Source organism: Leptonotus elevatus, chromosome 16 (assembly GCF_054856555.1).
Source record: "Leptonotus elevatus isolate MCC_2025b chromosome 16, RoL_Lele_1.0, whole genome shotgun sequence".
NCBI classification, from domain to species: Eukaryota; Metazoa; Chordata; class Actinopteri; order Syngnathiformes; family Syngnathidae; genus Leptonotus; species Leptonotus elevatus.
Genome location: NC_141254.1, coordinates 14178233 through 14191198, shown reverse-complemented (window position 1 = coordinate 14191198; position 12966 = coordinate 14178233). Strand labels below are relative to the sequence as shown.

The 12966-nt window shown below is 39.2% G+C and overlaps 1 protein-coding gene across 2 annotated transcripts in view; it reads right to left on the bottom strand.

Annotated features, from left to right (window-relative positions):
- pcdh1a (protocadherin 1a) overlaps positions 1–12966 on the bottom strand; it is a 122351-nt gene that overhangs the window by 64511 nt on the left and 44874 nt on the right. For both annotated transcript variants that reach the window (XM_086057610.1, XM_086057609.1), the window contains one exon: positions 10675–12858. In XM_086057610.1, the coding sequence (XP_085913736.1) occupies positions 10675–12858 (2184 nt within the window). The remainder of the gene's footprint in view (positions 1–10674; positions 12859–12966) is intronic.

The following is a 12966-nucleotide window of genomic DNA, read 5'->3' as shown; positions in this document are numbered from 1 at the left end:
AGAGAAACCCATTACTAACAACTACTATTTGACAGATTTAGCACCAGAAACACACATGAATTTTAAGTGTATGTTGTGTGTGTGTGTGTGTGTGTACATTTAAACAATTTAGCAGTCCAGCTCAGTGACCTAGTGGTAGAGTGTCTGCCCTGAGACTGGGAGGTTGTGGTTTCAATCCCCGATCGGGTCATAGCAAAGACTATAAAAATGGGACACATTTGCCTCCCTGCTTGACACTCAGCTTTACGGGTTGGAATTGGGCGGTTGTATCACCAAATATGCAAGCCGCTGCTGCTGCCCACCGCTCCCTCAGTGGATTGGTCAAATGCGGAGAATGAATTTCACCCCACTTAGATGGGCGTGGCAATCACTGGTACTTTAACTCTAAGACTAATACTTTATCTTTAAAGAGGAAGCTTGCAATTATTTTTATATATATATATATGTGTCTTTCCATACAACCTGACAGTAGTGCATCAGTGAAATGACCGGTAAGAAAAATTAGTTAGCTCCATCTTGTACCTCACATTTTATTTTTAAGAAATCCCAAAGGCTGCGGAAAAAGAATAAATCATAACCACAAGGCACCAACGAGGCGTCAATCACTTGCTTACCACCCCTAGGCTCACTTCCACATTGTCACACTGACCTGTTACCTAGGGCTTCAGTATCTTTGCCAATCTATCACAGAGTTTGACAACGACAGGGCACAAGGCAAGTAAACAGAGACTAAACAAACATGCAATTAAAACTAATTTCTAAATTTCAGATTTCTAGACAAAAAAGGGTGATAAATTTAATTATTACAGAATCCTGCAAATCTGGGAATATGTTTCCATTGTTCGTTTGGCTACATATATCAACGAGAAACGCAGGAGAATGGGAAAAATATAAAATTTTCATTGGACGGTATCCAGCATGGCTCATCTTCTGTTGTAAGGTTTTCCAATCCTTCACAAGCAACAAGAAGACAGAGGAGAGGAGGGGGGGGTGATGATGGAAGGCAGATATGTGAACTCCCACCACAGGATGTACAAAGTGAAAGTTAAAAATATGTAGCACAGAGTGGAGACTGAAAGCTGAAAAGCTCTCAGTAGGTAAGAATAAAGAAGACTTGAAGGGTTGAGAGCGCCCAAAAAGAAAATGGTGGGTGGGTTTGGAAAAGACTCCTTGAGTTTGAGAGGCATAAAAGTGGCAGTTGGGGAGGTGGAGTTGCTTCATTTGTCACTGTCACATCAGTTAGTTTCTCCTTCATAACTGCAAGGACACGGGATCTGGCCCACGACCCAGGCCTGGATACCCCCATCATCTTCCATCCTCCAACCTCTGCCAGCACCTGACTTGTCTCCCATCACTAGGGATAAACCCATGCAACACCGCACTCTGCAATCACACAATTTTCTCTGCCTGTGTGGACATGCTCATTGAGCTTAATCAAATACATGTCCCAGCAGCAGTCACAACATATAGCCTGAAGGTGAATTACGTACTTATTCAATGGCGTGCCTGAGTGATGCTAACATTTCTTTGATGGGATACATTAATGTGAAATGTTTGTCTTTTAAAATATGGTAATCTAAACAGATGCAATGTTGCATACCATATCAATACAGCATATCTTCTTATACGCAATATAACGGAGGTGGGCATTTTACAAAATTTTGCTGGTCCGTCATTTGTGAACGCCCTGGGTACCCTTCCGTCATCAGCGGCCCGTCTTTTTTTTAAGCCGACGGCCCGTCTTTTTTTTAAGCCGAACCAAACTGTAGGTACCAGTTTGACATTTTATTTTAACCACACTTCCGTCACCACGATTTTAGGAATGGGGAGACAGAGGTGGGTAGTCCAAAAAGATATATATATATATATATATGTATGTATATACACACACACACACTCCTTCACAGAGGCAGTAGCATGTTGACAAAGTTGTAGAAAAGCTTTTATTGGCCGGATGTCTACCCTAACGAGGGGAATGGAATGGATACAATGGTGGTGGCTTCCTCAGTAAAAAAACACTCAAAGGTTTTAAAATGCTCTTTGGCTTAAGAAGCATGAAGCTACTGTAATTATTTTGCATGTGTGTTCCCCTGTTGGAAAATGTGTGTGCGCAAGTGTAATTAACATGAATTGTCCGTAGTGTGTATATAAATCCACATTTGCTGCACCCAAGTGTGATACATTTTTTTAATGTATTTTGCTGCTCCTGCAGTTTCCAATAGTGCATGCTATAATTCCCGACGAATATAACTAGTTGTTTGTCGCTTTGTGAGCATACCATATGTCTTGAGTCTCACTTTACTTTGAGGAAGTATTTTCTCCCGAACCACCTTTGCCATTTTGACAGCAGGACTATTCATTCAATAAACTTTCATTTCTTTTTGCCATCACTTCATATACGTTGACATTAATCTCTACTGCTGGTGATTTATTCACTGTGTATCTTTTATTTTCCAACAAATGTCAATAACACTGCTATAGTCACTCTATTGCTTGGTAACAGGGGCTTGTTTATTGAAAGCAATGGCTCTGAGATGGATTTTGATGTGACAGTTGGTAAATTGCTTAGTAGCTCAACAACAAATCACTACATATTTTGCAGAGATTGTTATTCATTCATTATTTCATTTACTGGGACAGTTACTCAAGCTTCCCCCTGACTTTCCAACATAATACTACCCGCCTAACCACTCATACACACAGAGTCATTAGTGCAGAAGAGTTTGTCAAAAACTTTCCCCTTGATCTAATAAAAACTCATTTTGTTCGGCAATAATCCAATACTTATGTTTTGATGTCAGCATGAGGCATACTGAATTGCTTCAAAACAATATATGCACATTTGTAGCTGTTCTAAAAATGTTTATTCATTTAATGTCAGAAAAATATCCCCTAACACCCAACGGTAGACCAGCCATTAAAAAAAAAAAAGACTCCCAGAAAAAAAAGCCCATCAAATCTCATTCGTAGCCAAGCCAGGTTTTCACTCTTGAGCTGATCTAGGGTTTAGATTTTAAAAGTCGCTTTAAAAATGTGTCGGTCTGTGGAAAATTTGGGTCAAGCTCATCAAGCAATAATAAGCAGTGCGCCAGTCACGGTGCTGAAACCTCACAGCTGCATGCAGTTTTGTTCCCAATAGAGGAGGTGACCGAGCTGGCATTTGCTAAAGAGAATGCTGGGAAACTATAAAAGAGTGTGTGAAATCTCAGATGGGATCTGTTTAAGTGCAATGATTCTTGCGCTGATTTACATTTTATGATATTGTGCATTATGTACTGCCTTCCTAATGAGAAACATAATTTAATGAGCCTATAGTTAAAACAGCTGTCGTCAAGCATCTATATTGGAGTGATTATGACCCAACAGTTACGTTTCTGAAACTAAAACGTTTTTTGATAAACTACTTCTGACACACCATTTGGCATAAAGATAATACATGGCATTTTAATGAGAAATCAAATATGCTTTATACCATCTGTAAGCATGCACCTTTGAGGCTGACTGGCTTTACAGGTGTCTGTGGACCAGAACGCTTCCCTAATGGACCTTAATGGGTTTTATAGTGCGGTGCAGACTTCTAATGGGGCAGTATGTCTGATGGGGATGCTCCTCTCTGGCCCTCCTGGGCCGTTTCTAGGTTCCTAATGTGACCTGAAGAGAAGGATACATAATGTATCAGTAGGTCCTCTCAGTGAAAGGGGGTTAAATAAAGTGGAAAGTGTTGTGGGAGTGAAAACACAGAAATGGAAGGTTATGTGAATTTGTAATAGCAGGGGGTGGGGGGGGGGGGGGGGACACCTAAGGAGACATTAAAGCTGCCAGAGGAAGAAAAATACCATGGCGTATTATTGAGGGACACTTTGGTGCTAAGCTGCTTATTGATAAAAGCAGTAATCTGCCTGGCAGAAGGTAAGGAGGCTGGGATGTGTGGTGATATAATATCGCAGCTGAGGGGAACGCCATCAAAAAGCTGAGCCTTCACACAGCTTTACCTAAAAGGAGTTGCTCATTTTATTTATTTTTTAACATAAACGGAGAGTCTGGCATGTGCCAATCACAAAAAGAGCACATGAAATGGGATGTTTGATACCTTTTTTTTTTTTCAAACCGATACCAGTACAGGTACTCAACTGATACCAAGTATCCCTTTTGATACACATATATATACATATATATACATATATACATACACAATGACAGATAATTTTAAAGAAGTACCCATATATACCGATATAGCATTTTCATGAATTGCTTGACATTAAAGGCATTTTTTTTTTTATTCTAATTTCTTGCTCATGATCGTAAAATGGCCATATCGTGTACCGATGCCTTGAAATGAGGCCTGGTATCAGCTCAATAACAATATCGGTACTTACCCATCCCTACAAAAAATATATTTTTTTAACAATTTTACATTTCTGGCTTTCCAATGGACTTAAACAATATATTATATGAGAATATTTTTTAAAATGTACAATTGTGCTCATAAGTTTACATATCTTAGGCTACAGTACGGTATGTAAACTTATGAGCACAAAAGGCTTAATACCCATAAAATCCAAAATACGTTGGCAGTTGACGAGCATGTGGAATTTGGTGACAATTCTAAGCATTTTTGTGTCACTAAGCGATGTTTAGCTTTTGTTAGTGTACAGTTTTTCTCATAAGTTTATATACCGTAGGACTAAGGGTATGTAAATGTATGGGCACAATTGTAGATGCAGATATAATTCGATAGTACCAGTCTTTTCAACATCCAACTGTATGTATGATTTCGTTTTAGTGTCTGTCATTTTGCACTTAAATTATTTGATTGTCTCAAATGTAGAGTGTACACAGCTTCAAATAAAACCCATTGTTTGGTCAAATTTTGGCTCAGAGGCATTGTGACTAAAACCCCAAATGGTAACAGATGCTATTTTGCATTGTGTTTCGAGAACATCTGTGAAAATTTTGTTTTTAGTCTGTTATAATCACAAAATAGACAATTACATTTGATACTCTTACTTCTATGTTTGTTCAAAGAGGAAGTCCAGACAATGAAATTCAAATCCAACATTTGGAACAGAAATATATTAACATGTAATGTTCATGCAGTCATGGAGGGAGCTCAAATAAAGATAACAAATTGTTGTGAGAAAATGTAAATATGATGAGTATAACAGGCGGTCATCTGCATAATCGGCAAGTGCTCTTTTCTATCATGAAATGCCAGAGACACAGTTGACGACATCATCTTGCATGACTCAAGCGCACGCCTTGCCCATCTGTCCACCAACTTCAAAGAATGTTTGGCAACGCTACGTGAAGATTTTGGGGCTGCTCCAGCTGCATTAAATAGAGACTTAAATACAATCTTCTCATTTAACACTCTTGTAGTGGTTAACTATTGGTAACATTGAATCACATCTGTGTTGTAGGTAGAGATTAGTGAGTTAAGATAAACAGCCTTGAACAAGGCCATTTTACACTGTGCTCATCCAACCAAATCATTATAGCAGTTAGCTGCCATAGTGAACGACATCAAACTTTATTTTTTATTTTTTTGACATTCAGCTGTGAACTTATCCAATAAATGATGTATTTTCTGTGACTAAGTTTTAACAGTAGACATATACATTACTTGGTTTCCGGGTATCATTTAAGGATGTACGTAAAATGTACCAATACTGTTACAGATTAAAATAAATTCAACTTCAATTAGAATTGATATTTAAACCGTTCTATTCACCATGCTGTTCACATTTTTGACATCATGACCCCAAGACAACATCCAAGAACTGTCACCATTGTGAAGCTTCAACAGGACTTTCTCAGTGGGAAGTGGCCACTGAGCTTAAAGTCAATTACAATTATGAAAGAATAAAGGCCTATATGACCAAATTAGAGTCACAAATACAGAACCTAAATACATAACCTAAAAGTGACAATTACAGGACCAAAGCAACTGCATAGCAACTGACAACATCGTCATCATCACAAGGAAACAAGCACAGGAGCATGAGAACACAATGACCCCATGACCCGACCCAAGACATAGTCGTAATAAACCAAAATGACAAAACTGATGACGACTCATTTTCCGATTTTGTGCACAAACGGGAAATATATATTAAAAAAAACAGATAGAGAAATTTGGCCAACCAATTTGGATATTTTCATCTGCTATAAGTTGTGTGAACCGGTAGGAAACTTGATTTGGAAGGGCGCTTTCGCCTGACTCGGAAACTTCATTTATTTCTATTGAGACTTAGGCATGGGCCTCATGTGCTTTGTTTTATTACACGTGGCTTTAGGGTTAAAAATATCACTGTGCGTTGACAATGTTTCTAATGATATTATGCGTTTAATCATTTCAGTGAAATAATGCATTTCCACAAATGACAATCAGTTGGTATACATGTGTATATATATCACTGAGCATAGTGGCCATGGATATATTTGCAATATACAGTCGGAGGTGGGATTTGAACCCACAAACTCCTGATTACTGGACAACATACTTTACCAACTGCAGCACTATTAACAGTTGGGAATGATGATGGGAAAAAGTTGAATGTCTGTCAAATTGAAAAGGAATGTGGAAATTTTGATATTAAATGTTAAATTGTGCAAAAACTGTAAGTAATGTGAACTCAAACAATAAATACCCAAGATGACGTAAATTTTTGAAGTAAGTTGAAATATGAACGGTGTAAATCGGATGTATTACGTGAGAATTTTTGCACCATAAAAAAAGTTCTAGAATAAACTGCTATAATACAAATATAAAGGTTAGAAACAACATTAAGCATTCACACAATGATAGAACGTGATAAACCAAGTAGGTGTGGTGGGAAGTCAGCATCAATGTTTAGCGCCTCCCATCAGAGATCCCATTGATGTGACGAAGACAACCACCGCCATATATACGTTGGTCACTGAGGGAAACAACAGAGGCGGGACGAATGTTTGGCGGATTGAAATGTCTGTGCCTTGATGTTGTGACTCGTCATTTCAGATGTCGTCATTAAAGATGACATCACGCCAACGACATATGTCACAAATAATTCATCCCCGTCGTCTACTTACTATGCCAACTCAGGCTGCAACAAGGAATCAATACAATTGATAAAAAATTATAATTAAAAAATGTTGCCAACAAATGTCATGATGGTCTCTTTGCGAGTAACTGCACTAAGAGCCGGATGCTGAGAGAGGGCAGAATCATCCCTGCTGTGTTGTGCAACGACCTGCTGTAAAATGATTGATTAAATTTATATAGAAATGAAAAACTAAAAACTCTTATCGAAATTAAATAAAAACGGCAGTACGTACTTCAGAATAACGGGGCATGAAAACTCAGTAAACCTGTGCTTCAATTGACTAGTTTCTTTTCGACTGAAACATACTGTCTGCACAATAAATCAGGAAAGAAAAAGAAAAATGTATTCTGGTTTTAAACCTCTATATTTTCTCATCCTATATTTCACAACATAGTGAGGAATGGAGTTTTTCCACCACGGTGTTAGGTAGGCCAATTTCTGTGTGTCTTGTAGAATAAACAACGACGCTTTCTTGTAGCTAAACTGGCATTAATTTACATTATTTTATAAAGGTAAGAAAGTGATTTTTGACTATTCTACCTACTTTGGCCGTTAGTCTAAATTTGACATAATCCTCTTTTAAAGAAATGCTGAAAGTTCACAATGTATGGACCTTGTTAATAATAGGCCAGATTAATTAAGACTGGCTCACTCATTCTTTATCCTCCAAGGCTCTATGAATCCCCTGGATTGGCTTCAGGGAAGAGCAGGACATAAATTAGATGAACATCCAAAGTGGAGCGTCACGCTTTGACTTCTGATTTTAATGACGTCACATGGAACACATGTTTTACACGAATGTGAAACTATCATTAGAGAGGTGTGAAAAAAGGTGCGAGCGCTTGTACCCAACAGGGCTAATTATCAGATTCTAATTGCTGATGTGAGTCACGGGTTCCTGCAGCAACCATCACGCAACATCACACGTTCAAATGTGACAAGAGGAAAAACTAGTTGTGTAAAGATGAGAGGGTGTTGTGGTTAAATCAGTTGTTTTGAATATGACGGCAGCAATGGTGTGATAAACTCATGTGACATTTATTTTTCATGATGACTAAGAAGGACGTGCAGACAGACAAATATCATATAAAATGAATCACAGGTTTGTTTTTATAATAATCCCCAAAACTTCCCTGCTATTACATTTGAATGAATCACATGCAGACAATTAATCAGGTACACCTGCACACTAATGAACGTTCCAACTTTCAAAGTTTAATAATAGCCAGACACTGCCAGAGAGGTGCAGTGTATCATCAATACTATTAAATATGCATAAGACATTCATTGTACATGCTCATTTACACGTAACAGCATATGGATAACTATTTCCCATATGTGTTTATTGTATATGAACACCCTGGTGCAAAATTCTTATCTACAATGGAGAGTTGTTTACCTTGCCCTTAAGAAAATTCCCAGTGTCCCCACTTTAATTAATATTACCGTAACATGCTGTATGCAGAGTTGCAATATAGAGATAAACATCAGCACTTTATCTATAGTAGCCTGCGTGATGCACTTTGGTAGCAAACAAAACACTTTGCTTGACTACAGATAAATATTCTATAAATTATATACATTTTGTCGTCTTTTAACAGTAACAGTGAACACCTCTCCAATATGCCAGATGCCATCAAAGTGAGTCCAGCTCACAAAAAAATGGGAGCAAAAAACAAAAAGTGTTGCGTTTATATTTTTTTCAGTTGATGAAAAAATAAAAAATACTGAAGTGTATTGATTGTAAATGAACACTTCCTAGAGCATCCATATTCAAATCGTTTACACCAAGTACCACCTCAAAAAAATATTTAGTACTCTAAGTACAAAAGGCTACCTACCAAAATGCATTTGAGACGAGGTGCAGAGGGAATATATAGGCCTATTATAAACTAACGTTACAGTTCGACAAAATCTAAAATGTGCATGTAAAACCTTAGTATTATAGGAATGTATTTAGTAAAATAAAAGACTAATGTAACCCCCATTGTAAAAAGAAAAAAGAAAAAAAAAAGATTGTAACAGAGCTAAACAGCGACAGGGACAAGCAAATGCAACATATCAGACACAATAGCACATTGACTATAACAAAAGCCACCCTCAAGAACAACATTGTAAATATTAAGGTAAAGGGCACCAGGCTACAGCTGTCACATTACTTGGCAGCTACTTTAATAATATATTTTGGTCAATCTGTTCTTCCTGATGTGAGATGAGACCCCGTACATGAAACATCTGCAGAGTTATGTCACAGAGCTTCAACATCTGTTGATGTTTTACAGCCTGTCAGTCATTGGGTATTTTCTCATGTTCCTTTATGTTATCATATTGAAAAAGTAATGTCAAGTGCTGAGAGCTTACATCTGTGTCGCAGTGTTTCATCTTACACTACACACAGACACACCCTGTGGCTTTTGTTCCCTTATGTTGTCATTCAAGGTGACAGTGGTGATTGTTTGCTAAACTGACACCATCCACAAAGGCTTGTGATCGCCTAAGATGTCAGGTAGCGTCTGCTGAAAGTACCAACCAAGCTAATAGTGAGACTGGGACTATTGATGTCTTCATTAAAAACAAAAACAAAAAATATCCTATTTCTCATGGCAGTCTATTGTCTATTTTTCTCAGCTATTTTATATATATATATATAATTTAGGTTTTGTCTGTAAAGTATTGTATAAAGTTACACATGAGTGTAATATTTAGGGGGGGGGATTATAAATTGTGTGCAGTAAAGCCCAATGAGTGTATGCACTGACATAAATGGACCAAAAACCCAGAGACACAAAGGCTTTAAATCCCAAGATCATACTACTTTGCCTTTTGTAAACCAGCTGAGACTACTTCTGTTTCCATGGTAATTTGCACTTTTCAAAATACTGAATAGATAAGAGGAGATAAGTGCAAACGGACAAGGAAGATATGAGCATTTGACCCAAAAGAGAGCAGAATACTCGAGATCGTACTGAAGTGTTGGACACTGTACTGTACTTAATAGCAATACCATTAGATTTTAAATTAGTATTTAAATATACAGCATGCTTTTGTTTTCTACCTCTAATAATTAAGTCCACCAAAGGGGGGGGGGAGGAAGGGAGGGAGGGAGAGAGAGAGAGAGAGAGAGAGAGAGCTTGTTTTACAGTGGGATTCAGTCTGTGAGCAATTCAGTCTGTGAGCAAATGATTAATTGACAATTAACCATTCACATCTGCGATTTAGTCTTTAACAAAATATATATTTGTAATGTAGGAGTATCCAGAATTACCAGAATAGTAGCCAGCGCCCCACTAGCCAGCCACTGCTGTTTCCAAGTCAAGATGAAAAAGAAAATGCCAAAAACTGTGCCAAACAATTCAAACAAGTGACTCACTGTAGTGGCCCCTGATAGCTGAAAGTCACAACGACATGACTGAAAACAAAACTGATGTTGCATTAACAGGTCTGCCTATAATGTTAGCTTGGTAGTCAATTATTTAAAAAAAAAAGACTAGATGTATCATATCTTTAAAACAAAAACAAATGTAGCTATGCTTTTCAGAAACACACACACTTATTTCTGTCACAGTGCATCAAGATTGTTCAACCGTACCTGTTTGTTGTACCTGGGTTGACTGGTCTTGTAGCTGTAATCAGAGTATTGGTCTGACCCAGTAGAGTTGTCATCTCCTCCAGTCCCGACAAAGGTATTGGTAGCCGGAAGGTCTTGGACTGCCTGATGTTTTTGCGAGCCTGAGGGAGACTGAGCCTGCAGCTGAATGGAGGGCAACGGGGAGTTAGAGCGGTAGTGCCGACCTATATCAGGGCTTTCTGGTGAGTAAGTCAGGGGCAGATGTATCCTTGGGCTATCATTGACTGCATCAAGGTTGAACTTGAGGCTTTTTTGGAGGCTGACCTCCTCTTCTTCCCCAAGTGGTTTTGGAGATTTTTGAGGTTTTCCTTTCCTACATCGTTTACCTTTGGCATTTTTTGGTGCCTGTTTGGGTGCATATAAGTCCTTTGTTTCCTTCTTGCCAGGTTGGTATCCACTCTTTGTTTCTCTTTGGATGCGGTGTCGAATAAAAACCACCACCAAGATGAGCATGACAACACCTGCTACCCCAGCAAGGCTTCCGAACAAAATGTTGCTCCGTTGTGCAGCAAAGCCATTGTCAGGATCACCAGCAATATCCCTGTCTAGTGGGGTGTAAAGACTGTGTCCAACTAGAGCTTCAACTAAGCTGACATTTGAAATTGTTTCATTCACATAGATATGGACCAAGGCAGTGGCATGCCTTGCAGGCTTCCCTCTGTCACTCACTTTTACCACGAGGCGATGTAGTCCACCATATTTTGGGGCCATCTCCTTTGCTAGAGTAATCTCTCCACTGGACGGTGAGATTTGAAATAACTGGTAAGGGTTACCACCTGAAATGCTGAAAACCAGCTCTGCATTGGGCCCGCTGTCCAAATCTTCAGCTTCCACCATCTCCACATGGCTATCGGGGGAAGCAAGGGGGGATAAAAGCCTGAAGGAAGAGTTAATGGGCTTCGTCACAACTGGATCATTGTCATTTTCATCCAGTACATTGATGGTAACACCCACATAAGTAGACCGAGGCGGTTGCCCTCCATCCACTGCTTTTAGACGGAAAGTGTACCTGCTCTCTTTCTCTCTGTCAAAAGATATGCTCGATAGAATGGTGCCAGTTCCATTTTGAACAACAAATTTTCCTCCATCGGACTCAACAGAGAGGTGAATTTGAGCATTTTCACCTTTATCAACATCCATGACTGTTACCATGCCAACTGGGCTGAGGGGAGGCATGTTTTCTAAAACCGAGAAGCTGTAGCCACTTAGCATGAATTTGGGGTCATTGTCATTGCGGTCAAGGACTTTTATTACAACACTTGCTGTTCCTTTATGGACAGGTGATCCTTTATCAGCTGCGATAACCCGGAACTCATAGTGTTCTTTGTGCTCACGATCAAGTGGGTTCCGGGCTCTGACTTCCCCTGTATTTGGATCAATCTCAAAAAGACCCTTGATGGATGTGTCTGCCACAATGTTGTAGAGAAGGTCTGCATTTGTGCCGCTGTCTGCATCTGAAGCTATAACATCCAAAACCTTTTCTCCAGGTTGGTTTTCTTCAGCAAAATCTACCTCAAACAAGGTTGGGGAGAACACTGGAGAATTGTCATTCACATCAGTTACCTGTACCTTCAGTGAGTTGGTACCAGAGAGCGCTGGATTTCCAGAATCTACAGCCACTATCTCCACTCGATAATCCTTCACCCTTTCATAGTCGAGGGGAGTGGTGGTTTGTAGGAAGTATTTCCTCTTGTTGTCACTGGATGAGTCACTGATAGGGCGAAGCTGGAAGGGCACATCCCCTGCAACTACACACGTGACCACAGCATTCTCTCTCTCATCCTTGTCAGATACTTGCACTAAAGCAACAGCTGTTCCCACCGGCATGTCTTCTGAAATGTTAGCTACTCCTTCACTGTGGGTCACAAGGCCAATTCCCCTTATCTCCACAGCTGGAGGATTGTCATTTTGGTCAGTCACTTCAATGGTGACAAAGGTCTTTGAGCTCTTTGGTTGTGGACCTTTGTCCCTTGCCACCACATAGAAGGACAAGCTGTCGATCTCTTCTCGGTCCAGTGGTCCTTTGACATAGATGATACCAGTGGAGCGATCAATTCGTAAGAGTTTTGGCACGGGGTCTCCTGCTTGATGAAGTGTGTATTCAATTTCTCCGTTAGGCCCCATGTCAGAGTCATTTGCTTTGACCTACAACAACAACATGAACAAAAGTAAAGACTACGGTTAATATATGTGAATGATGTGCAAATATGTGCCAAAAACAAATATTTGATCTCTGGCAATACAAGAACAAGA